Genomic DNA, 25,543 nt, shown 5'->3' with positions numbered 1-25,543 from the left:
TTTTTCTTCGCTTTTCCATCGCTTGTAAGGTTACCGGTGCATGTGATATTTTACGCCAGTCTTCTGTATTTTATTCATCCGCATATGTTTAACTTTCTGAAAGGAAAAGCTGTAGACCCTCGCAATGTCAAGTACAAACAAATGGCATGTGAACCTTACATTGACATGAAGTTTGCGTCAGAAGCTTTTTGCATATCCCCTCCTAACCATTAATCGTTCATGGAACTGACTTGTACAGAGTGTTTTATATGTACAAATCAAATTTTAGCTGTAACATAAAAACAATTATTTTTAAATAAAAAAAATTAAATAAAGTGGCTTATTAAAGGGCCACAATATTCTATATTTTTAATTACAGAATATATTGTGCAAGTGCATTATGCAATATTAAAATCAAATATATAGAATGCTGTTTTTGTACAATTTCTATGTATTATTTTTATTAAATATAATGTTAATTCAAATATTTTCTATATACATTAAATAATAAACAGAATATCCTCAAAAAACTTTTCCTTTCTGAAAATAATCTTTTGTTTATTAAAACTATATTACACTTTTTTTTACAGTTTTTTATAAAACTATACTAGAGAGTTGCTCTTATTATTTTAGCTATTAAAATATTAATATAAATGATTGTGTAATATTATTAAGAACAACCTTAATATTCTGTAATATTAAACAAGCGCGCTCTTATTTTATTATCAAATATATCTTATACAATATTCACAAATTATCTGTAAGAATATCACGTAAAAACATATTTCAAGTTCATTCAATTTTTTCGATTCGCTCAAAGTCAGCGATTATCTTGGCGTTATATATTAATATCAGTTTCGATAGTCTCGTAATGTAAAAGGAATTGTTCGAAGAAATGCGATGTATGCAAATAACGAGCGATGAGATGAACGACAGATAAGATAAGCATAATAGTCACAATAGTTTGCAGCACCTCTTCTCACTCGCCGTCAGTGCTTCTTATCGTCATCGTCAGCGTCTCTAACGTTAAAAAATACTTAAGCTCCGATTTCAAAATGTCGACCGATATGTACAACAAAGTCACGCACTGCATCTTCGATATGGACGGCTTGTTGCTCGGTAAGCATCGAAACTGTGACAAAGCGGAGATCAGCCTCCGGTTATTCGATTCGACCACAGTTCGTCGCAACTCTTTTTTTTTTACAGATACAGAATACCTGTACACCAAAGCCTTCAATCGCATCACCAATCGCTACGGCAAGGAATTCACGTGGGAGCATAAGGCGCAAATAATGGGCTTCAAGACCGGCGACGTAGCCGCCTACATAATCGAAGCGTTGGAACTACCGTTGACGCCGGAGGAATTCAAGCAGGAGATCGTCGGAGTCTACCGGGAGCTGTTTCCACACAGCAATCCCATGCCAGGTAGCGAGACACCGTCGCCAGATTTAGTTCCGATCGGGATATCGCACACGTATGATCCTGATAATAGGCGCCGTGCGGCTGCTGCGGCATCTGAAAGAGAACAACATCCCGATCGCGCTGGCCACGGGCTCGGATCGGGAGAACTACGAACTGAAAACCAGGCGCTGGCAGGATCTCTTCGAACTCTTCCACCACAAAGTGCTCGGCGGCTCGGATCCTGAGGTCGCGCACGGCAAACCGGAACCCGACATATTCCTCACGGCCGCTAAGCGTTTCCCCGACAGTCCGGATCCTTCGAAGGTGACGTTGTGATCTTCGGCTGTCGTTTGATACGCGTTGGAATCGCTGTGTCTGAACATTGTGAACTTTGCAGTGTCTGGTCTTCGAGGATGCACCGAACGGAGTGCAAGCGGCGCTGAACGCCGGGATGCAGGTCGTCATGGTGCCGGACCCGATGCTCCCCAAACGTTACACGAAGAAAGCGACCCTGATCCTCGACAGTCTCGAGAGTTTTCAGCCGGAGAAGTTCGGACTGCCGCCATACGTGACGTAGCACACTCGGCTTAACACATGTGATAACTGATTCGTTGATAAGACACACAGTTCGTACGGGTTTATCTCGATGGGAATAAAGATCGTTTAATTTCGTAAAGGTTTTTTCCTACTTGCAGTTATCTTTTGCGATCGCTGTTTCCTACACCCGTGTTTCTTCTTAAATCTCTTTGTCAGTGTCGTCGGAGAAATCGCCCAGATCGTCGAAGTCCTCTCGCGAGCCGGCGCTGCCAAATATTCCGGGATTGGCACCGGCGCTGCCAAATATTCCCGTGATATTCACGCATGAAAACTTGTTCCGCTTCAATTGTCTGTCGATCGCCTCTTTCAGCGAGTTGTACGCGGCTATCATGTCCCGCGGGCACTGTGACAAGTGATCTGGAAACAAATTGAAAAATTCGTTCCCGCATTTCTCTAAATAATAATACAATAACAAGAAGTAATGGAGATTGTTACGTTTGTAAGCCGGTTGATTGATGTCAAACATTTTGTGATAGTAGAACAATTGATTGTAGAGGTCGGTCCCGGAATACTGAAAGCACAGCGCGTATGTTAAATAGCGGAAATTTCTACGAAAATGATTCAATCAACTTACAACTTTGCTCATGGAAACGTCTTTGCACGCCGGACAATCTGGAAACTTCTTCGCGAAATCTAACGGCAACCTTCTTGTTCTGTTGGAACACAGTGGATTCTCGCATTCCAACCAGCCACTGTAGTACTTGCTAATCGCTCTCCTCATGGCGAGCTGAACTACATTCTGTATCATATTTGCGTATTTCCAAGGCGGTAATTTGCAGTCTTGATTGGGGCACATACTGAGCGATAATTGCCGACCGGAATGCTGCAAAAAAACAATATGCGTGAACGTTTAAAGAAAATTATGCCAATTTGATTGAGAAAAAAATATAATATTCAGTATAATTTTGTTGCATAACAATTTTACATGAAATTTTTAATATTTCAGGATAATTTCGAAACTCTATAGAGAAAATAAATACTTACAAACTCCGTTACGGCATCCTTAATCACTATTTCTGCGTCGCACCGTTCATTTTTACATTTAAATGTCAAAGGAAGACAATTGTTGAATCTGTCGTCATTGATAGCCAGCGGTAGATTCAGGGTCGCCTCGCAAGCTAAGGCCTTAGGCTTGTAAACATATTGTAAACCTGGCGAATAAATTGACAGGTAAAGTATGCGTTGTTTTATTTCCACAATTCAGTAACTCCGAATTACCTAAATTATTGGCTAAGAAGACATCGTCGATGCCCTCGATCGGTTCGCAGATGCGTAAAATCACGGGGAATATTTGACTCAACAGATAGTAATTAACGTCCACCTTCAATTTCTCATTATTTTTCACCTCATCGATGTGATACGCTCGTTCGGTTGCGCTCGCCTCGGTTCCGTCCTAGCATTGAAACAGTAACAATCTTTATCTTTGTTTCTCGATAGTTGTGTTTTTATAAATCTGAAAAGTTCACGAATTAAAATCGCAACCTCGCATATGACATATGGCAGTGTATCGCCGGCTTTCCACATCCGACCGCCGGCTTTGTTCAGTCTCAGTGCTACCATCACGTGAGATAACTGTTTCTTATCTGGATACGCGTCCGGATTCTTCGACAACTGTTTGGTGATGACGAACGATGACAGCGGCGCCGTTCCCTCCTTCACGCTTTTCGCGATGTTTTGCAGGATTTGCACGACCTGCTCCAGACGCGTCTCGCTCGACTGATCGCAGAGAAGTATATCCAGAACTTTTCTGAAAAAGGAAGCAATATCGTATTTAAGCGAAAGTTGAGCACAATTAACATTTTCTAAAAACAAAGAGTATATATTTACTAACTTTCCGGTGTCGCAGGCCAACGGACACCAATCTCTCCTTACGATGTCCAGACCCTTGTGCTCCTGCGTCAACTGCAACTGACCGCTTGGCAACTTCGTCACTGTAACAGCGGCGTATTTCTTCTTTTGCAAGAGCAACAGATACCGGAATACTCCATCGATGTCCAGTTCGACTTTTTTATATCGATTATTAACTTCCTTCATAATCTGGAAAAGTAAATGAAGTGATAACTTAAGTCAACGTACGAGACGGCGCAAATTGCGCGATAGAAATTCGATGGAAATTCTTCCCCACCTTTCTACCGATCGAGAACACGTCGTCGTACTCCAAAATGTTGGTATTTATCATCAAGGAATCGGTGTCGCCGTAAATTACTTCGTACTGCAGTTTCTCCACCAAGTGTTTCGTGTCCTCCAAAATCTCCCGACCTTTGGCTGAAGAACAACGGTCAATTCACGCGCTACATCCACGCCGTATCTTAAATATCCGCTTCACATCTTACCCGTCACCAGAGCGGCGAGGCCTCTAGCATAAAACCGACAATGCGTCGCTCCCAAGCATCCGTACATGGAATTGGCCGTCAGCTTCAGAGCCATTTGTCTGATGTGGTAATCCATTTTCTGCTCCGGCGATAGATTCGGCGCCTTCATGAGCTGCTTGATTTGCTGCCTGCTCTTGACCAACTTGTGAATCTCAGTCGGGATCACGCCGGCCTCCAGATCCGACTCGGGGATATTTAATTGCTGCGCAAATCATACATTTTACTCAAGATTATTTATTTAACAGCGTTGTTCACGTGTGAAAAGAAAAGATTACCTCGACGTCGGCGTACGCTGCACCGGGCACGGTTGTGAAACACAAATTGTACTCTTGTATAATGCTCGGATACAAAGAATTGAAGTCCATCAGCAGCACAAGCTTGTCGTAAAAACCTTTCTTCGGGTCGAGCACGAGACCTCCGGTATACGCCGCGGCTTTCCTGCGCGGACCATCTGAAACGTACGTGGCGTCAGCGTCGCAAAAGCGATAATAGATGGAAAGTATATGAAAATCTCACCCTCATCTTTCCCTCTCTTGTCAATCTTTTTGTCCGGCGTTATGTAATCTTTCAGATGGAAAGCATGCAGCAACAAATACTCGTTTCTCTCCGCTCTTCCGCCCAACAGCGTCCTCGATAAAATATTGCCTGCGTGAAATTCGGCAGAATTAATCGCAGCTGCATTACTGAGGGTAAAGTATCGTATTAAAGCGTACCGGCTAAACAGGTGATTTGTAGCGCGAGCGGTATAACATTGAGATCCATCACTATAGTTATAATGTATTTCGCTTCCTTCAACGTTGCATGCATTAGACTTATTATTTTATCCGCCGTCTTGTAGAACGACGGAGTCTCCGCCGGCGTGATTTCCTTACATTCGTGTTCCTTCGTCTTTAGTACCTAAGCAAAAGGTGTGTGAACGCGTCGATTCGAGATCAGATAAACAGAGCGCGGTATTGTGAATATCGTGTGACTTACTGCGCCGCAAAGGGACTGCAGATCGTAACTCCTGACTTTCAAGTTCAATTCCTTCGCCGAGACTTGTATGTCGCAAATCGGACGGCCCACAAACGCTTGAGTGAGCATTATTTTTCCCTGCGGAGATATTATTGTCTTACTCGTTCAATCTTTACGCGGCATACTAACTCTATTATTCTTCCTAATTAGCTAAGTATATTCACCCTGAGCAGAGGAGGTGTAGTTGACTTTAATCTTCCCATTCTGTTCCAGTTAGACACTTTCAGCGCAAACATTCTCTGCATCAAGACGTCAAACTGGAATGCGCAGTCGTAGCCTATTATCAAATCCGGATCTGCTTTCTGCATGAGAGTCAACAGCTCTTCGAGCAATTCGTTTTCGTTTTCGCACTTGATTACTTCGGTATTCGGGACCTTCAAAAAGGTATCCCGCACTTGCCGCGGCCATGGAATCTCTCGCGGGCGTGTGACAACTATAAAAAAACCACAAATTAATCTTCATTCTTGGTAAATAGACTGAAAAACATCATTCTACGATTTGGAGAACAAATATCTCACATCGTTTGAGCATCAAATTTTCTTTCGTTATTAAACCACAAAAGATGTCTAATTATTAATGATAATAACACAAACAAGGGAAATGTAAAAGTGAACATACAGCAAAATTGGCGATCGTATGGTGGTTTCGGTGGCTCTCTGTCGACACTGTACTTGTGATGAATTAGCACAGCGACCATCACCACTTCGTTCTGCAGTTTCGTGTTTAAAGACATCCTCACGTTCAAAGTCGCTATCACCATTGGAGGCTTGGAGCTCTCTTGGGTACATAGCGATATGTTGCTCATGTCCGAAGTAACCACCTGTTGCATCACAGCATTAGTACATCAAATTCGTTTCTCATTAAATTAATAACGCGCTCACTTACTATCTGCGAACACCAGGCGAATCGCCCCGCGGTGGGCGATATATTTTTTATGTCCAACCAGGAAGGCCCCTTGATTTTTCGTTCGACAAGCAGCTGCTCTAACGCGTTCACCGTCGTGCCGAACACACGCTCGATCGCTGGACCCGAGTAATTGGCGTCGATCGCTGGATAACGCGCGTTGTATCTGACCTCCAGGTAGTCGGAAATCTTCGGCGTACCCTCCTTTTCGAAGGAATAATGCTTCTTTACTTCCTTGCAGTTGAATTCCATTATGCGCATCTTGTTGGCGTATTCATCGAACTCTTTGTACACGTCCTCCATAGTGGTTAATTCGTTATTTTTAGAATTCTGTAATTCACAATCATACAAAGAAATTGTACTCAATTCAATAGTTGTAAAATACTTTTCAATTATTAATATTGAATAAGAGTTTAAAAAAGAAAATGTGCAATTGAAAGTTATACGCACGTATTTTCTAGGCAAAAGATATATTCTTCTTGGTATGCAATGTACCATAACGCAGCATGAACAGTACATATCATGGCTCGGGACATAAGTCTTGCCGAAGAGATACACAGTTCCGGGATTCTTGTAAGGGTTTTCATACGCATCCAGATAGTAGAACCTGAACACCTCTTCCTCATCCTTCGTCTTGATCAATTGGGGCGCTACTTCTGTCAAATCAACGGCATTGCCAATTTTTATACCTTTGACAGAAGTTTTACATGCAGCATTCTGTGTGTCCACTCCGTTATTCTGAGGTTTAACATTGCTTGCCGGTGTTGAAAAGTCGACATCCATGCTGCCGTCGTCAAAATCTATAGTAGATAGCTGCAATATATGTTTCGCATGTAGTTTTACTTCTATATAAACGATATAAAGATGAAAAAATAGATAACTTACATCATCAACGCATTCACTTAGATTTATCGTAGCGGATTCATCATCCTCAATTATCTGACTTGCACTTTGTGCAATATTATTAGATTCCACTGATTTTTTTGTGCTCTTTTCTTCCAATTTCGAGTCTTTTTTTATGCTTGACCATTTACTTGACACTGCAGACTTATTTGTACTCTTTTGTGGGGGATCAAATAATAGATCTGTATCATCATCCTCGATTATTTGACTTACACTTTGATCATTATTGGATTCTACTAAGTTTCCTACATCCTGCTCTTCCGACTTTTTAGATATCTTCTTATTGTCTGCTTCTTTCTGTATGTTCGAAGACTGATACTTTTGTCTGCAATCATTTGTTTACGATTAACTTTTATAAAACTGATAACATACATAAAACAACATACATAACACAAGAATAGTTTGACTTACGTAGCATTTGAGTGAACTGTATGACAAAATTTATTTCTATTGCCTTCTGATTTAGGACTGTTTGTCGATTTGCTTGCTGAAATCTCACTGAGCAACTCTCCCAAAATATCATCATCCTTGATCACTACATCTGTACCTTTCTTAGAAGGCATGTTTCTAATCATATTTTGAATATCCCCTTTTTTCTTGTCTTCTTGCTTCCTTTTCTTTCTAGGACCAGCCATGTTATGCTTCTGTTTCCTCGCTTCTTGAATACTTTCTTCATCCAGATCGTCATCAAAAATCTCTCTTCCATCTTCGATATACCCACTTCCTCCTACAATGTTTTAATTTGAATTCAATGTTTCAATATTCTTTCATTATCATAAAGCAAATTTTGTGGTGAAATTTTAGTTTTAAATTTTTTATATTTCAGCTATCTTTTAACATGATCTACTTTAATTATAATAAAATATTTTTTATTGTTTTAAATGTGAAAGAAATTGTATACCATCATCAACTATCCAATCATCTCGCTGACGTTTCAGAACAGTATTACTGTATTCTTTTTCATCCACTTCATCATACACATTTTCTAACTCTTCAATCTCATATCTGCGTTTGCCACTACGAAATTCCTTTAATTTTTCCAAAGCCGAGAGCCTGCCAGCCTTATCGGTCTTCTGACGTCTGGGCCTGCTGGAGGAAGATGCTAAAACATTTTAGAACAAAACTACAGTTAGCATTTAATTATTCATAGCAAAATAACTATAATGTGGTGCAAAGTAATGCATTCAATTGTGACAGATCAGCTGTGACAAAGCCATTCTTTCATGAATCATAATAATAAAACCAAAGTTTATTATATTTAATTTATCAAAGCTTACTAAAGTTCACTGAGATTTATTAAAGCAAGTAATTTCTTGAAAATTCGAATAATTTATATTCAGTGTTGTAATATAATTGATATATGTAAACAAAAAACATAAATGCTATCAAATTGAAGAAAATGTACAGGTGTTGAAAGACATACAATACATTTGTTACAGCATGATAATTAGCCAAAAATGTATTGTTATTTCACGTAACTCTCGGAGATTTACTTACGCTGTGAATCGTCCATTCTTCTTTTTGTAAAAACGTGTTTGTCAGCAGAAGCACACTAATGGCATTTCGTGTCGTGATAGTTCAGCGAGCTTTTGGCGGGAGACAAATCTCGAAGAAAACGCCGGTGCGATATCTCGCGTTTCAAACGAGCTATTCAATTCGATATCTATCGCAAGATAAATATTCGAGATCGATCAAATAATAAAAAATGGGAGATGATTGGTCATCGTTTCTTCCGCGCAGTCTGTGTTGTCGCCTTTAATTTTAGCATTTCATGTGCAAGAGCCCTTAAGTTATATCACCTTGAGATTTTAGTTTATGACCAGGGGGGTTGCATGAATTTTTATCCGTCAAATTCGTAACGAACTTCGGAGTGGAGTCTTTATGTTTAACGAACAACGAGGTGCAAGAGGGTAAATATTCTTTCTCCCCGACAAGACGTTCGCGTGATTGGCACTCGTTGATTCTTGCATTGGTCTCTAACAGTTTTGTGTTAATTCACGATCGGGCAGTAATGTAAACTCAGCGAATTCGGAGTAATCCGTAATTGGACGATGACTCTCATAACCATACATCTAACATGTTTGTTGCGGATAAAAGAAAATACAAGTACTAATTCCGTCGATCTGTCTTTGTGAGATCTGCCTTTTGCGCAAAGAAAATATGTCATTGCTAAACAAAGCAGTGTCCTTTGTACGTTGGAGTGTAAATACATAATTATCTCAGTGTCAACGAGAACCACTGGTTATACTTTTACATTGTTATTGCGATTTATCATTTGCGCATTGTGTTAGCTTGTTGCGATTCAAATTGTTTAAATTACGCAGTCGTTTTGTACATTATTTTTTATAATGTAAAAATTCTTTGTTGAAAACATTGAAGTGACTTTACACTTTTTTAATACTGTGCTTTGGTTTTATATAGCAATCGTTGATTTGGCAAACATGGTCGTTTTGTAAGTTATTCTGCATGTGATGTAAATATTTTTTGTCAAGACGCGTTGATGTGACTCAATAGTACTTTTTATAGTACTGTACTTGATTTTATATAATCATCTTTATAATAAAATATTTTCGTTTCAGTTATAATGTCAAAAACGCATAGTCCTACACATTTTAATGGTGAAATAGATGGCTTTTATGATCCAAACTTTTCTGTGGATATCAATCAACGGATGCAAGTTCCCAGAAGCATTCGTGTAAATAGCGATTATACAGAGGAGGATATTACTGTTAAGAGTAGGCCAATGTGGAATCAAGTATCAGCTATGGATAAATTTGATATGCATGTACCAGACAGGATTCTCGTTGTTGGTAAGATTTTACATTATATGATGCAATTTTAAATGGATTATTTTTTATTTTTATAAGCAAGTACTTTATGATCTTATCGCATTTTTTATTTAATAAAATAATCTTGTATAAATTTATTATTATACAGGACAAGAGCAACATGTCGGAACCAAGGCACCACCACCAGAAATTGTTTTAGAAAATGCCGTAATGCGTACTGAGCCTGCTATAGTCAGAGTGCAGGTAACATATTGAGAAAATAGCAGATTGCAAATTTGTCATTAAATGCTTATCTTTATCCACAGACTCCTCCGAGAATTTTGACTTTGGATAATCATTATTTTCCGGCAGTGGATGAAGAGGAACCTGCTGCGCATTCTAATGAAGTTCTAAACTCAGTGAATGTTGCACCTAAGACGTATAATTCGGAAACACAGATAACGAGACATGTCAGGTACAGACTTTTACACTATTAGAAACTTTTTGTGCAGAATATTTTACTTATTTAGTGTTCCCTCTTGTATACAGAGAACAAACACCCGCTTATAATGTTCTCGATGTGTCTCTGGCACCCAGCGAAGAAGTGCAACACTTACGCCGTCAAGTGGGCAAGTTGAATCGCAGAGTGATGGCGCTTGAATTAGATATGCTGCATCGCCAGCAGAGAGACAAGTTTTTATATTTCGCAACTGTAGCGTACTTTATTTTGAAAGCTTTCTCCTGGTTGACTAGAAATTGAATTCCCAGATGAAAAAAAAGAAAGAAAAAAAAAGAAAGAAAGAAAAGTTTCTCAGAGATAATTGTTTCATTAGAGCGGAGCGTGTTATTAAACGTGTTATTAAACAGCGTCTTGGCCCATTCTTGCTGTAAGAAAGTATAACCAAAGACTTTTTACCACAATCTTACAAGATCAATCACAATCAAGGTGAACGCATATGCGATACAGGACATAGGCATGTGTGCACGTTTCTATCATGCTGTTTAGAGACAAAGCAACATGCAAGCATATTGACCCATTGTTTTTGCTGTATTAGAAATAAGTCTCCCTTGATTTTAAGAAATATGTATGTATTCTGTTAGGTCTGACAATATGTATATTATTGTTAATGTATATATAAATAGCATGCGGGAGACTAATAAATTAATTTTCGTACAATACAGATATCAAATCATCGCACATATTATATTTATTGAGTGTATCTGTGTAACTTTTGTTTTCTCTCTCAGTATTAATATAGCAGATTAAAGATGATATATTTTCATCGTGTAATATGACAATTATTCTTCGGTATATTTATTTAAATTAACAATTTCTAAAAAATTTCTCTATGGCCATAGCATTTAGAGTTGTAATCTTATCTCTAATATATATATATTATGATTAATAAAAAAATCAAAGAAGTTATCATTCAATTTTGCCACGTAAACACATTGTGTAAAATTAAGTAATTTAAAATATTTCATTATAAGACAAACCATTTTATGATCTATATTTTTTTATATTTAAAAAAATTTTTGTTATTAAAATTACTTGGAATCTTCAATATTTTTATTCCTAATATGTAAATATAAATTATTATGTAATGACTGCATTATATTTAAATTTTCTTTCTCATCAGATCCATGAGTTGGGTCCGATTTCCAAAAGCCGATCGTTTAACACATAGGAGTATGTCCAGACATATACTTACGCATTATGCAAGTTGGGTGAATACACCCTAATGGACGAAGCAAAAATAGTGACATTTGGCCGGGCGCGAGTTGGCACGCCTGCGAGTGAATACGGGAGGTCAGTGCACGTCACGTAGTTATTACTCGAAGCCGAGGAATTCGTTCGCCCGTCGTATCGCGGGGGGCTACGTGCAAACAGCGAACCGTCCTGGGACTCTCGTGAGCGGGGCCGAGGACAATTGGTGCGCGGTTAGGCTCCTCGATCTGCTTTCGGCGCTGACGGGACGACGACGTCGGGCGCGCGCGCGGAGGAACAGCAGGCGCCGTACGCGACGAGAGCAAGATCGCGGAAGTGTTTTAGCCGCGCGCGCGACGGATGAGTGTTTTAACTGGCCGCGACGTGCGACGAGGGAAGTGAAGAGCGCGTACGGGCGAAAACAATCGGGCGATTGCGGTGTGTGAACCGACGATTTCCCGTAATCAGCCGGTGTTTCGCGGACTCACCGACTCCTACCATCCTTTACAAATCCAGCTCTCGTCCTCTCTTGACACGGGCGCCGCCGCCGCCGTCGTTCGACGCCCGCCGCCGACGACGACGACGACACGCGAGGCAGCCGCCGCGAGTCACAGGTTATGTCAAGCGGATTGGCAGGTGCTGTCTCAAACCAGGTCAGTGTGTTGTGTTGACGCGCTCTACACATCGTGCCGTTTGCCGTTGCCGCTCTGCCGCTGTACACAGAGCAGACACTGACACATACTTCCTCTCTCTCGTGCCTCTCCTCCCCTCTCTCTCTCCTTCCATCCGTATTGTCGTCACGCCGCCGAAGACTGGCCCTTCTCTAAATTTTGTATGTTTTTTCATGCGACGGCATGCAGCGGATGAAAGGACAAACCGGCAATCAAGGTGAGTACTTTGCCAGCAACGTTGCTGACAAATTTCTTTTTGTCTTTCTCTCGCTGTGTATTTGATGTCTAAGCTTTTTAGTAGGAATGTGTTGAATGAAGAACAACAAAGAGTGAGCTCCTTTATCAGAGAATAACACTGCAATTGATAACAGTTGGATGCTTGGAGAAATAGTTGTGCGTACACATTGAACAAAAAACAGTCTGAAGAAAGCGACTTGTATCTGCGTAACAAAGAAATTGGAGCTGGCTTCAATGTTCTTCAGACTGGAACAGAAAGATTTTTGCACCTTGAAAGCAATCTAAATCTATGTAGAACTCGCATTGATTTGTCATTCTAGCAAATTTGAAACTTGGTTCAGTTGATCCTATTCGTAAATGTACCTTGAATGAAGGTAATGAAAAAGAATTTTACTTGTATACATAAATGTAACTTGAATTATAAGAGATGACAATAAAGAGCTGTAAATTCTTATTTTAATGTACTGTTTTAGTATCCACACAATGTGAGCTTACATTCACCTCGAAACGTAACGCATAACGTTAATAATGCTCCTTAATGATTCCCCGGCTGCTGGTTTTAAGGTGTGCGCGTAACCGCGACACATGTCTCTGAATGCTGAGTAAATGCAGTTATGTTTCGGACAGTGAGTAATGGTCCCAAGGAACACCAGCAGCAACAGCAGACGGAGCATGCCGCTGGCGAGGACACCGGCTTCGACTCGTGGCGAGGCGGCAACAGCGCTCAGCACCACTCGAGCTATCCGATCGGCACCGGCGATCCGTACAGTCCGTACTATGCCGGCAGTACGTTCCCTTATCAGACCTTTGGCGCCGGCGACGGTACGTGGTCGAACGGCACTGATCCGGTCGCCTTTCTATCCGGCTACGGCGGTCAAATAAGCCACGATGCGTATGGCATGGACGGCATGTTCTCGGCCTCAGCGGCCGGCGGTGGCTTCAGCGCGTTCGGCCAGCCGCCGTTCAACTACTTCCACGGCAACGGCGACTTTAGCGCGTGGGGCACACCGAGAAGGACCAAGTACGAGGATTACTATCAGCCGCCACGCGGGAACGAGAGTTATGGCAATCCGGCGGCGAGCGGCGCTGGCGAGATCAAGACCATCGAGCAGGGTGTGCAGGGTCTGTCGATTGGCGGGGGCGGCGGTGGTGGAGGTGGTGGTGGCGAGCTACCGCGGCAAGATCAGCAGCATCCGCAGCAAAGTACGGCGCAGCAGATCAAGCCGGAGCCGAAGGAACCGCGAAAGATCACTTGGGCGAGCGTGGCGAGCCAGCCGGCGAAACCAGTGCCGCCGCTCTCGTCCACGCAGGGGATGAAGAAGAAGGCGGGAATGCCGCCGCCGCCGATCGTACCCGGCAAGCATAACATGGACATCGGGACGTGGGGCGAGGGCAAGTCTTCCGCACCGCCGCCGCCTACGGCACCGCCGCCGCCGCAAGTGCAACCGCCGATTCCGCCACCGCCGCCCGTCCAGAGGCAGCAACGGCCGCAGCAACAGCCGCCGCAGCCGTGCTGGAACAGGCAGCCGTCCGTCGGAGCGACGACGCCGACGGCGGTGCAATCGGTGCCACAGTCCCAAACGCAAATACACATGCCGCCGCAATCGCAGCAGCATCAGCCGCCACAGCATCATCAACCTCAGCATCAGCATCAGCAATCGCAGCAACAGCAGCATCAACAGCATCAACAGCAATCCCAGCAACAGCAGCAGCAGCAGCAGCAGCAGCAGCTTACCCCGAGTAATCAGTCGCATCCTGTCCTCGACGAACTTAAGGTGAAGAACGACTACAACCCCGTAGAATTCGATCAGACCGCGCCCGGCGCCAGGTTCTTCGTGATCAAGTCTTACTCGGAGGACGATATCCATCGGTCGATTAAGTACGAGATCTGGTGCAGCACGGAGCACGGGAACAAGCGGCTGGATCAGGCTTACCGCGAGGCGAGTCGCGAGGGTGCGCCCCTCTATCTATTCTTCTCCGTCAACGGGTCCGGCCACTTTTGCGGCATGGCGCAGATGGTCTCCCCCGTTGACTATCAGTGCAACAGTAGTGTCTGGTCCCAGGACAAGTGGAAGGGCCAGTTTCGCGTCCGTTGGATATACGTGAAGGATGTTCCTAACGTGCAACTGCGGCACATCAAGCTCGAGAATAACGAGAATAAGCCGGTGACGAACTCGCGGGACGCTCAGGAGGTGCCGCATGCGAAGGGCGTGACGGTGCTGCGCATACTGCACACCTACCGTCACTCCACCAGCATCTTCGACGACTTCGGGCATTACGAGCGCCGGCAGGCCGAGGAGGATCAGCGGAAGGCACCGAGCAGCGTCATCCAGCATCACCATTCCTCGTCCAATCACAGGAACCGTGGACACGCCGTCGACATGTCCAGGGATCATCATCAGCACGGTCATCAACCTCATATGCATCAGCGCAAGGTAAACGATCTCTCTCCAATCTCACTCGCGCTTGCGATAAGAAAATCATCTTCGCAAAATGATTCCCCGGCGGAGACCAATGTTATGTTCGTTGCAGGAACGCGGTAGTCGCGGTGGCAGGGGAGGTCCGCCGCGCCAGTAGCGCTGGATATTGCTGTGACGATACCTAGCGCTGAGACGCAGAGCCATTGACGGAAGTGATCGACGTAAAGGAGGCACGTTGCGACTAATTATCACGTCCTACCACTTACCTTTGCTTTCCCGGATCCACAATGGGCTCCTCTTGACTCCCCGTGAGCGAGCAACACTCGTCGTCCACCTCGGCCGCGCGTTGTCCTTTCGTTCAAAATGATTAATCCGATAATGAGATAACACTAGCGTCACGTCGGCATCATCGTAAAATAATATGTAACCGCAACTATTATGAGGAGGAAAAGGAGAAGGATGAGAAGGAATGAGGAGGTCGATACACTATTTCGAAGGATATTTGGCTAAACTCACCGACGGTTATAAAGCGATATAGTGTGGTGTTGCGTGCTATTCATCGAAGGTGTTTCTTAAACGTACAAATCGCAAAACAGAAGATAGAAATGAAGAGAGAGAGAGAGAAAAAGAAAAAAAGAAAGAAAGAAAGAGGTTGAGAAGGGAAGAGAGAGAGAGAGAGAGGGGAAGAAGCGAGGCGCGGTATTGAAGAGAGGAAAAAAAGATAAGGGACTGTAATATGTGGACTAATCCTTGTAAAATGCTTAAACTTTTGTTGAAAATGGAAAAAAAATCTATACGAGAACACTATATTGTAAGCAAGTGTCATTTGGATCGGTTATATCGTTTTAAACACCAATGAACATTTAATCTGGTGCCTGCAGCTATACAGAAGGGTCGAATCCCCCCTTAATTGTTAATAAGGTGCAGGGGCTTGTTACATACAACGTTCTCAGTTGTATTTATAACCCATCATGCTTCACGAAATGAATTATAAAAAAAAAAAATTATATTGGCGTTTATTTTAGCGCGTAATCTATATCTGTATTGCGAAAAAAAAAATATATCACCTATTATTATTATATTATTCATGGACTTGCAGAGAGAGAGAGAGAAATGAATTGAGAGTAATATAGCGAGAAGTGAAAAATAATACTGCAATTAATCTACTGTAATGTACACGATGACGACGATTATTATTATTATTGTACCATTTGATGACATTTCATGAGATATGATTCTTATTGTTAAATGCATCTCCGTTCTCTGCTTCTTTCACTGTATGATACATCCTTGGCAACGGCGGCAACCGTTATGCAGACCGATAATAAGGAATAATATAAATGAACTTTGCGCGCGAATCCTTTGCTCAGTTGATAAAGAGTGGATTTCTCTGTCAAGTTAAAATGCCAATCTTTTGTGACGTTTCGAGATTGTGAGATCCTTGCTTGAAATTTTCTTAAAGCGCGTATAAAAAATAAGTTTTTGTATTTCTCTGACAATTTCTCTGACTGATTATTTTGACTTTTCTACAATCGCAAGCGACTTAAAAATCGTTGACAGTTTGACGTTTTCGATTAAGAGAAATTGATTCCGTAATTCTGTCAAGGATTCACCGGCGAGGTTTGTCAATATTATTCAGAATTGCTCTGCATAAGGCATCTCGATGAGAAACTAGAAGTTGCTCAGCGAAATTTATCAGCGGACGACGCAGGTCAAATCGATTTAGGAAAGCGATTTAATGCCGATTAATGCCGATTCGATCGATTAACTAAGCCGTTAATTCTTCCTCAGCACATTTTCTCGCGTCAACGTCGTTGATTTCCGCGTCATCTGCCAAGAGCATCCGTTCATCCCTCGCCTCTTGTATCTTTCCAGCTTCGACGTCAACGTCGTCCTGCAGCACGCCCTGCTGCAGAAAATAATTGCGCAGATTCGCGCGCACCTCTTCGCAAAACTTGTCGGCGTTCGCTTCGACGTAGCGGTACACGAACAGATCGGCGCCGGTGACGACGAAGCGATGATTGAACGCGTTGACGCGCGCGCCGATGAAGATGTCCTGCGGCGTGTAGTACTCCGGATCGTCCTTATCCGCGCTGCACGGCTTCGGGATCAGCCTCGCGGACAGGAAGCAGCCCTCGCGCCGCCCGGAATTGCGCTTCTCGATTTCGTTGATCTGCATGGCGCCGTCGCTCAGCCTGTACTCCAGCACGAACTCGCGGTCCTCGTCCTCCGGATGCGCCGCGTCCATTCGCGCCGAGTAGCGCAGCTTCTTCGGGAAGTTCACCAGCTGACGAATGACGTTCTTCTTCGGCGGCTTCGGCAGAAACGAGAGACAGCTGGCGTACGTGTCCTCGGGGCTGCCGAATTTTATGTGCGGCGGCGGCGGCGGCTGCGTCGCGTATTTCGTCGACGGCGTCGGTCTCTCCGTCCGCGAGGGAAGCGGAATCGCCGGTGATTGCGGTGTTCCCAGCATATCGGAGTAGTACTTGCGCGTGAAAGAGTCGCAGTCGTGCAGGAGAAAGCGTCGGCCGAATACGAGGATCGTTTCGCCCACCTGAAAACAAATTGCGAGAACAATAAGCGCGTGTCGCCAGCTCTTTTGTGAACCTCAGTCGATTTATGAGAAGTCTGTTGAATCCAAGCGCCCGAGTCTCGCGGGACGACTGAGTTTGGGAAGAGCCTGCGATATGCGAGCAACAATTGAAAAACGATCGAATTACATTGTCTTATTGTTCGCGAATTTTGTTGACTTTGTATTTGATCGGAGCGTAAACGCATCGCGTCCGCAAAGCAGCGGCGATAATGTCACCTTGAAATCTCGCGGCGTGTAATACTCGACGATTTCGGGATCGCCGTATTCCATGTAGATGCTCGGATGCCAGGACGGGAGACTCTGCCAGTCCTTGGGCACGCGCATCCGCCGGAGCAGCATCACCACGGGATCCTTGCCGTCGTTGGGCGCGTGGATCTCGCGGATCGCCACGGTATCGTCCGTGAGAAAGTACATCAGCCGATAGCGATCGCCGTTCCACGTAGCGTCGAACGACAGCACCATGCCGTCGTACTCCAGGAAGCGCCGTCGGGCGTCGTCCGCCGTCGATCGCGCGACCGCTCGCATCCTGCGCTTGTCGTCGCGCTGCAACGCGTAAGAATCCGCCGGCAGGCTCTCGCTCTCACCGACGTCGATACCTTGGCTCGTGAGGAACTCCCGGGTGAACGGATCGCAGTCGACGATGCGATAAACCACGCCGTAAATGCCTAGCGAGAAACGCGCTCTGTTAAATCATAGATCGTCTCACGCTATCTAATTTAATTCTAATAATTTTAATACTCATTTGATGCTATGCATATTATTTTTCAGAATAATATAAATTAATTTCATCGTGCGACATAAAAGAGCGATACTATTTATTATCTGATTTTGTTAGAAAAAGAATTTAATTATATTTTAATTAAACCAGAAATATATTGGTGATGAAAGTTTGATAAATTTTTAAACAGCAGGTATTGTATATGTGACATTTTTTCCTCATCTTTAACGATAACGTACACACATCGATTCCGACGTTCAAGTCCTTCCAGATGAACAGGTCACCCTTGGCGTTCTTCGGGATTCTGTCACGCTTCACCAGCTTGCCCTGCTGGAGACCGGCGTTTTCCACCACGGGCTCGATCACGCAGATAGTATCGTCCTCTAAATAGTAGACGATGTTCACGTGGCGGACGCGATAGTGCTCGTCCGGGGAGTTGAACACTTTTTGACGAAAGAATGCCTTAAAGCGAAGGGACTTTTGCGCGAACAACGCGTAATGCGGCAGGAATTGCCGATACGCGTAACGAGGCACCCGGCCGTAAGTCAACGATGAATCGTACCTGTGAATGAATAAATGAACAGTGACGAAAAACTAGAATAAATTCCATACTTGATTCAATAATGCAATATGATATCCTGTGTACGCATGTATCAATAAAATAACAATACATATTATATTTTATGTATAGAATTAAAATTGCGTATAAATAATTCTTTTAATTTGATTCTAATAATTTTAATCAACACGTCATACGCATATCGCTGTAATCGACACCGGCGTGCGACGAAAAATAATGATATTTTTTTTTTAATAATCAATACAGCTCTGTATCACTCACTCCACAGAATCCGGAGCTTCGGCGTATCGAACGGACGCTGCGTCCGTCGGTCTCCTGCCGATACCGTAATTGGCGTCGCGCACTACAGGAAAGCCATTGAAAACGTCGAGCTTGTGCGGCAATTTATAATCCTTGACCTTATGAAACGATGAAAAGTTCAAGTATATTCCCTATCAGTTTACAAGAATACCAATTTAAAGCACACATCCCGCGAGGTATAGAAGATTGATAGCCCACGCGTTTCCCTAAATAATATAATTCTCTCGAAACGCGAAAGTAAAAAAAAGAGCTTAATTACGGCGGCGTATAATTATTCGGGCACTCACGCTAACATCCCGAAAAGTGTAGCCCGGTAAAAGGGGCAGACTCGCCATACCGACGTCCGAAGTGTCACGTTGCGGCTGACAGTGAGTCTTCCGGCGCCGGCATGTCCGCTATGTCGCTATGTCGATTCAGCTCGCTCGCCACGAGACTTTGTTTGAACGTATCTCTATAACAACGCACAACTCCCCTGTATCGATTTAACCTCCGTATCGCCGTGCAAATCGGTCCACCGGCAGAAAAATACCCGGGATATTCCCTTCAGGATTGTTTTTTCGAGTGGACTTGAGAGGAGAAGCAGGCGACTACGAAGCAGACGAGTGTTTTCTGTTCGACCATTTATTTGTTCAGAACTTATTGACAACAGTAGTTATTTGGATGGTATTTTCTTGCGCGTCTAAAACCTCTCGGCCGCGACTGTGCGAGGAATCACAAACTAATCGTCTCGCGGAAAATGGCCATCCAGCCGGCGGACAGGCAGCCGGTCACCGGCACGGTGATCACCCAGGCGAACGCAATATTGCGAAAGAGCCTCCACGAGACTCCCTCGCCGCCGCTGGAGACCCAGCCCACGCACACCACCGATCCCACTTTGCAGTGTGTCGTCGACACGGGCAAGCCAACTTTACTCGCCAGCAAAACCGTCACCGCGGCTCCCACCTAAAATCAAACAAGTTACAAGTTACGCACCGAAATTGTACATTTAAACTCGGCGTTATTTTCGAAAGCAAGCATTTTCGAGGAAAAGAATTGAAAAATTAATCTTCTCGTTCATAAAAGTTGTATATAAATTTTGAAATTTCTCGCAAAAACAATCGCCACAAGCATCTTTCTCCATGTACCTCTATGGTGAATCCAGATGTCGGAGTGATGCGCGCAAGGTCCTGGCCGAGGGTCCTTATCACCCTGCGTCCCCATACCCACAGTCCCGTGGAAATACCTAGGCCGCCGAACAACAATAAAAATATAGGCGTCTCAGCCTCCTGCCGCGCCGAGCCCTCGGCGTAAACCGCCCAGAGCGCTATCAGCGGTCCGATCGCGTTGCTCACGTCGTTGCCGCCGTGCGCGAAGCTGCCGAACATCGCGGTGAGCACTTGCAGAAAGGCGAACAGCCTCGACACTTCCGGCTGCTCCTCGCGCATCATCGCCTCCATCTGCGCGTTCTCCGCGTCCGCCTGCGCGACCATCAGCAACGGGCTCTCGCTGCTGTTGCCGCGCAGCTGCGGCGTAGTCACCGTCAGCTCGGACCTCGCATTGCCGTTGCTGCTGCTGCTGGGAGCCTCCGAGATCACCGACAGCGCCGTCGTCTCCTTCTTGTCCTGACAATTGTTGAAGTGCGCGGCCATCGCGTCGTCGTTGCTCGCCATATCCAGCAATATCTTCGCCCTCTGCCACGGCACCACGAACACGTACACGATCAACCCGACAATCGTGCCTAATACTAGCGCGGATATCAGGCTGCCCCACCACGGCAATTGATCCAGCATTAATACTAAAAATTATAAAAAAATATCTTGCCTGAGGAGAAAAAAATATTCGTAATATCAACGACTGTAATCTGCTTGGCGTAATTTATATAATTTTTTTTATATTAATTGAAACTACAACTAGTCTAAATTATATAATAATAATAGAATATCCTTCGTTATTAATATACTTGTTATTTTATTCGATCGATCGAAATGCAAAAACGAAATAAAAACGAGCTCTACGTGTAGTTTTAATAATAGAACATTCGATTTTGAAGATTGCAAGGTGGGAATTGGGGGGCACAATATTCTCTCAATCGTCCACGAGATACTCACGTTTAGGTCCATCAAGCGCAATTGACATAACATTAACAGCAACGGTGAGACCGTACACTACGGGGAGAATGTAGAGACCCTGTTCGAACGGCTTCTTGGAGTGGAGCACGAATTTTCTCAGCAGCCAGAAGATACCGGCTGACACTACTCCGCTGAGTATGGGACTGGCGAACCAGGACGCCGCTATGTTTATGAGAGCCGTCCATTTCACCTGCGACGTCAGAACGGGTCAAGGGTTAACGTGCGGGTCCGCGCGTTCACCATCGCAACCGCGTCATAGCGCTACTAACCCCGGCGGTACCACGGCATACGAGCGAAAATCCGACTGTAGCACCAACAATGGCATGCGTACCGGAAATTGGAAGTCGTAGCGCGGTTGCCAGCAGTAGCCAGATACCGGATCCGGCTAGACTGGACAATGCCCCTAGCATCAACTCCTTCTCGTGGCCCTCGTACAGCGAGACGTCCAGTATACCCTTCCGCATCGTGTCGGAGACCTGCCGCGGATAGAAGACATATTATCATGATTAGAACGAATTTTCCGAGCCAAGCTCTCAGTTCCGTTGTTCGGATTATTTTACAAATTTCACGCGATTTTTTAGCTACGAAGTATATAAACGAGAGTAAAATTAATTTGAAAGAGTGAACTGTTAACCCGAGAGAATGGATCACGCCTATTAAATCTGTAAGAGAAAAACCAAGTTCACGTTACGATAATTTAATAGTACTTGACTCCTTGATGCGCTTTTAACTTCTTCCTCTTTTTCGGAAAATAATAACTATATATCCATAATGTTTTCCAGCTCCAACAATCCCACAACATACGATTAAATGGCTTGCGTAGAAAAAAAATCACGCAACCATTCCTGAGAATGAATGAATGAAATTTACGTTACTGAATGCAGGCGAAATTCCTCTACCTTGTATCCTATCAGTGTGGCACCGGCGATCTCGAAGAAGGTCGCCAGGACGCAGGCTTGGAATATCGTGAGCACCCCGGCGCCGACGCTCGTCCCGAAGCTGTTGGCGACATCGTTGGCGCCGATCCCGAATGCCAGGATGAACGCCACTATGAAGCCGGCTACTACTATCCAGATTAAGCTCTCATCGTACGGTATACTCATCGTTTATCACTTTTTTAACTTAAAACTAATCTGCTTGAGCTCTCAGTGAGTGTTTGATGCGTGGATATCTATGCACTTTACTTTCCACTAACCGTGCGTATTTTTCAGGAAACTGGGATGCATAATCATTGTCCTTTCTTTCTGTCTCTCCAAATAAAATCACCCTTATTTTCTCTCTCCTTTTCTATCTCTTTTTTTTCTCTCTCTCTCTCTCTCTCTCTCACTCTCTCTCTCTCTCTCGCTCGCTCTCTCTCTCTCTCTCTCTCAAAATCTCTCTTATACAACAATTAAGAAAACCTCGTAGCACAAGGAAGAGCCTTTTCTCATACGGAACGTTATATCAATACTGTGTGTAAACGCTTATCCATCAGAATATATCTTTTTCTATATACACTTGGATGATGTATATATATATATTCTTTTATAATATAATAATGTATCTATATTTTCATTGTAGCCCTAATACGATCAATTCTTCAATAGTTTTGTACATGTAGCAGAGGTAGTGTTTTGGCGCAGCACCTGACTTATTTAACATCGTGATGCTTCCGTCGCACGTTTGTATAATGCACAATCGTCGCGTGTCGTTAATGTGCTCGTACGAGGGGTATGGTTACTGACTGACTACCCTCGTTACAATCGCCATGCTTTTTGAAGAAATTGCGACGCGCGATATTCGAGTTCTCTCTAGGTTCTTCTGTCAGCGCTTTCCTCGAGTGGAAACACGCCGGTCGCTGCATTTTCCGCATCTGCAAACCAATAAGATTTCGTTCAGAATTGATAGTAATACATAATTTTTCTTAATGTTACAATTTTTACAATGCAGGTGTCACATTACTTTTTCACCAGGTTTGAAACATAAATCGTATAATTTGCTGCTTTTGATAATAAAACAAAAATTTATCATTTTTTTTAGTTAAAATTAATTTGTCAAAAAATAGAAAAAATAAACTATTTAGTCAATTAATGAAAAAATGCATTAATTAAAGTATTATAATTGACACGTTTCCTCTATGTGTGTGTAATAGATTAAAATATAAACGATTAAAAAAAAACCACATGTATGTGAAATGTAAAAGGTCACTATTGCATGTTAAAAGCTAAAGGTAGAAAAGAATTTTAATTGCTCAAGTAAAAGAATTTCGATTAATTAAAAAACTCAATTAAATCGTAATGTAAAAATAAAAAAAATTTAGATTTGATCACGGCACTGACTTCCGCGAATTTTCCCTGCCATTTTTTCTCGCGACATTTTCTTACCAAATTAAGATATAGTCGCGACACGACTGCCGGTTAAATGCGGTATTGCATGCACTTGCGAACATTATTCGATCGTTACACATCAACCAATTTTTCCTCCCCCTCCACGCGATACCGACGAGCCTGTTCTTACGTCATCCCCCAATCTTCCGGCACTCTTCTCTAATGATCTGAATTTTCGAAATGTCACCGAGAAAGAGAGAACACGAGTTTCGCAACAGCGTGAAAGACAAGAACGATCGAAGCCGTCTCACCCCGTGCAAATTTCAACGCGACCCCTGAGTCATCCGCCGCAATTCGATCTTCGGACTGCATAGCAATAGAAAAGCTGATAGCGCATTGTCACGGATCTCATTGAATATTCACGAAATTTACGAGAGCACCCTTGCAATATCCGTAATATGCCCAAGTATTTCACTATTGGAAAGGCTCGATGAAATTCATCAAACGGTGAAAGAACTTAACTCGTGCAAAATTTCCAACCCCGCACCACATTGTCGATGACGAGCTTGCCGGAACGAAATTCGGAGTCGATTTTCGGCGGATGCAAAAGACGAATGCCGCAAATAATTTTTTTCTTTCCCTTCGATTTGTACACGTCTCGCGGAACGGTCGAATGTGTGATCGCGCCGGAGACGAAGCGGTGGCAAATTTTTAACCCTCCGGCCGGTCAAACCGGTCCACGAAAAGGGCAAAGGTCGACGGAAGCGGTTGGGATTCCGTCGCAGTGACGAGGAGACTCAATTACCACGTTGCGAATCATTTTTCGTGCTGGCCGACGCGCGTCGTGTCCTTCAGCACGTTGCTGGCATTACGTCGGTGATCACGCGGCGAGGGATCATCCGGCAGGAACTCCGGAGGACTCGCTGGCACGTTGAGGCACACACTTGCGCGGCTCGCTCTTTTTCAGAAGGACCGCCAGCGACCAGTGGAATCACCCAGCAACACCGCACCGCAGCCGTTCACTGAACGACATGAAATCACCTCGACGTGTTCTTGAAACTTTGGCGGCCGCTCGCTCCTCTCGGCGGCGGTGGCCGCTCCGCTCGGGTCCGCGTGGGGGTGAGATATTGATCCGTCGATTTGCCCGCGAAACGCGTGCCGCACGTATGCCGCGAGGGATGATGCGGCTCAATGACGATCAATGGACGATCCCCGTTGGCGTGATTCCATTCGAGTCTCGTTAAAGCTCTATTTTTTGTCCGTTCCTTCATTTTCCCACGAATATCCAGTCTGCAGAACGCGTTCTTTCCGGAATACTGAGAAAAAAATCGAATAAAATTAATTTCCTCGCAATAAGCTATCAATTTAAAAAATAAATTTTAAAAAATTGATTCTAGAATTGATACAAAGATACTTAAAGTTGAAAATGCGAGAGAATATAACGGCTTTTATTGCAAAAATTTGACTTTTGCCGAGTTTTTCTAAAAAATAATAGATGAAAAAATCGACAGCGATTCGCTGTCTATAAAATACTCTCGTTGTAGCTTTTATCAAATCTCATAAATATGATAATTAAATTGTTCAATAAAATGCTTCAACATATATCATTCAAAAAATTTCGCCATTTTTTGTACTTGAGATTAAGCAAAAAATAAAATTGCAACTCTAAAGTTCAATTTGTGAATCTATTCGAAAATTAAAGAAAGTCCTATCTTTATAAAAAAAAAATTCCACACGCTGTATCGATTAATAAATATATTATTAATTTCATTACGTAACATGCGACTCTGTTTCGTTATTTGCTTTATGTTTTCTCTTATTCCAATAAAATATATTCGTGCAGCGTATAGATAAAACACATTACGCCATTAATATTATTACTGTTCAATTATCACGTTGCACATGTCCACTTAAATGATTGATAATTGATGCTTACGTAAGGAATACTAACTGAATCGCAAATGG

General features: G+C 43.5%; 5 protein-coding genes and 1 pseudogene across 16 annotated transcripts; 3 read left to right on the top strand and 3 right to left on the bottom strand.

Annotated features, from left to right (window-relative positions):
* Positions 1–665: 665 nt before the first annotated feature.
* Positions 666–8,789, bottom strand: PolA1 (DNA polymerase alpha catalytic subunit). 2 transcript variants are annotated; one of them, XM_012376276.2, is made up of 21 exons: positions 8,667–8,789; positions 8,071–8,271; positions 7,581–7,896; positions 7,152–7,494; positions 6,717–7,079; positions 6,249–6,596; positions 5,982–6,183; positions 5,528–5,796; positions 5,325–5,441; positions 5,063–5,246; positions 4,866–4,994; positions 4,625–4,800; positions 4,311–4,551; positions 4,103–4,242; positions 3,809–4,014; positions 3,460–3,724; positions 3,196–3,370; positions 2,962–3,128; positions 2,552–2,800; positions 2,413–2,488; positions 666–2,334 (listed from the first exon to the last, which is right to left on the bottom strand). In XM_012376276.2, exons 1-21 carry the CDS (start codon positions 8,680–8,682, stop codon positions 2,117–2,119), a joined length of 4,401 nt encoding a protein of 1,466 aa, XP_012231699.2. In that variant the 5' UTR covers positions 8,683–8,789; the 3' UTR covers positions 666–2,116. The 2 variants fall into 2 exon arrangements, with proteins under 2 accessions (XP_012231699.2, XP_067206781.1); XM_067350680.1 differs by having other exon boundaries at positions 666–2,488.
* LOC105677565 (pseudouridine-5'-phosphatase-like) lies at positions 962–2,056 on the top strand. The gene is made up of 4 exons (XM_012376281.2): positions 962–1,098; positions 1,186–1,404; positions 1,472–1,704; positions 1,778–2,056. Exons 1-4 carry the CDS (start codon positions 1,035–1,037, stop codon positions 1,955–1,957), a joined length of 696 nt encoding a protein of 231 aa, XP_012231704.2. The 5' UTR covers positions 962–1,034; the 3' UTR covers positions 1,958–2,056.
* A 140-nt stretch (positions 8,790–8,929) lies between the features above and the next one.
* On the top strand, positions 8,930–11,236 carry Tango11 (transport and golgi organization 11). Of its 5 annotated transcripts, none has more exons than XM_012376055.2 (6): positions 8,937–9,079; positions 9,591–9,621; positions 9,749–9,979; positions 10,107–10,201; positions 10,264–10,412; positions 10,487–11,236. In XM_012376055.2, the coding sequence occupies exons 3-6, from the start codon at positions 9,754–9,756 to the stop codon at positions 10,695–10,697; spliced, it is 681 nt and encodes a 226-aa protein (XP_012231478.2). In that variant the 5' UTR covers positions 8,937–9,079; positions 9,591–9,621; positions 9,749–9,753; the 3' UTR covers positions 10,698–11,236. The 5 variants fall into 5 exon arrangements, with proteins under 5 accessions (XP_012231477.2, XP_012231478.2, XP_012231476.2 ...); XM_012376053.2 differs by lacking the exon at positions 8,937–9,079 and adding an exon at positions 9,092–9,359; XM_012376054.2 differs by lacking the exon at positions 9,591–9,621 and having other exon boundaries at positions 8,930–9,079.
* Positions 11,237–11,722: 486 nt separating this feature from the next.
* Positions 11,723–18,983, top strand: LOC105677567 (YTH domain-containing family protein 3). Of its 6 annotated transcripts, none has more exons than XM_067350704.1 (5): positions 11,723–12,298; positions 12,506–12,533; positions 12,618–12,927; positions 13,027–14,988; positions 15,086–18,983. In XM_067350704.1, the coding sequence occupies exons 4-5, from the start codon at positions 13,168–13,170 to the stop codon at positions 15,128–15,130; spliced, it is 1,866 nt and encodes a 621-aa protein (XP_067206805.1). In that variant the 5' UTR covers positions 11,723–12,298; positions 12,506–12,533; positions 12,618–12,927; positions 13,027–13,167; the 3' UTR covers positions 15,131–18,983. The 6 variants fall into 6 exon arrangements, with proteins under 6 accessions (XP_067206805.1, XP_012231706.2, XP_012231705.2 ...); XM_012376283.2 differs by having other exon boundaries at positions 12,615–12,927; XM_012376282.2 differs by lacking the exon at positions 12,618–12,927 and having other exon boundaries at positions 13,181–14,988.
* LOC105677379 (EF-hand domain-containing protein 1-like) lies at positions 16,018–19,639 on the bottom strand (annotated as a pseudogene).
* A 130-nt stretch (positions 19,640–19,769) lies between these two features.
* Positions 19,770–24,870, bottom strand: NaPi-III (Na[+]-dependent inorganic phosphate cotransporter type III). 2 transcript variants are annotated; one of them, XM_012376284.2, is made up of 6 exons: positions 24,384–24,870; positions 22,172–23,124; positions 21,542–21,748; positions 21,252–21,462; positions 20,289–20,938; positions 19,770–20,106 (listed from the first exon to the last, which is right to left on the bottom strand). In XM_012376284.2, the coding sequence occupies exons 2-6, from the start codon at positions 22,373–22,375 to the stop codon at positions 19,876–19,878; spliced, it is 1,503 nt and encodes a 500-aa protein (XP_012231707.1). In that variant the 5' UTR covers positions 22,376–23,124; positions 24,384–24,870; the 3' UTR covers positions 19,770–19,875. The 2 variants fall into 2 exon arrangements, with proteins under 2 accessions (XP_012231707.1, XP_067206815.1); XM_067350714.1 differs by lacking the exon at positions 24,384–24,870 and adding an exon at positions 23,636–24,273.
* Positions 24,871–25,543: the final 673 nt, after the last annotated feature.

Source organism: Linepithema humile, chromosome 2 (genome assembly GCF_040581485.1).
Source record: "Linepithema humile isolate Giens D197 chromosome 2, Lhum_UNIL_v1.0, whole genome shotgun sequence".
Lineage (NCBI taxonomy): Eukaryota > Metazoa > Arthropoda > Insecta > Hymenoptera > Formicidae > Linepithema > Linepithema humile.
The sequence above is the reverse complement of the archived record's forward strand: the minus strand, read 5'-3'. Positions and strand labels throughout refer to the sequence as shown.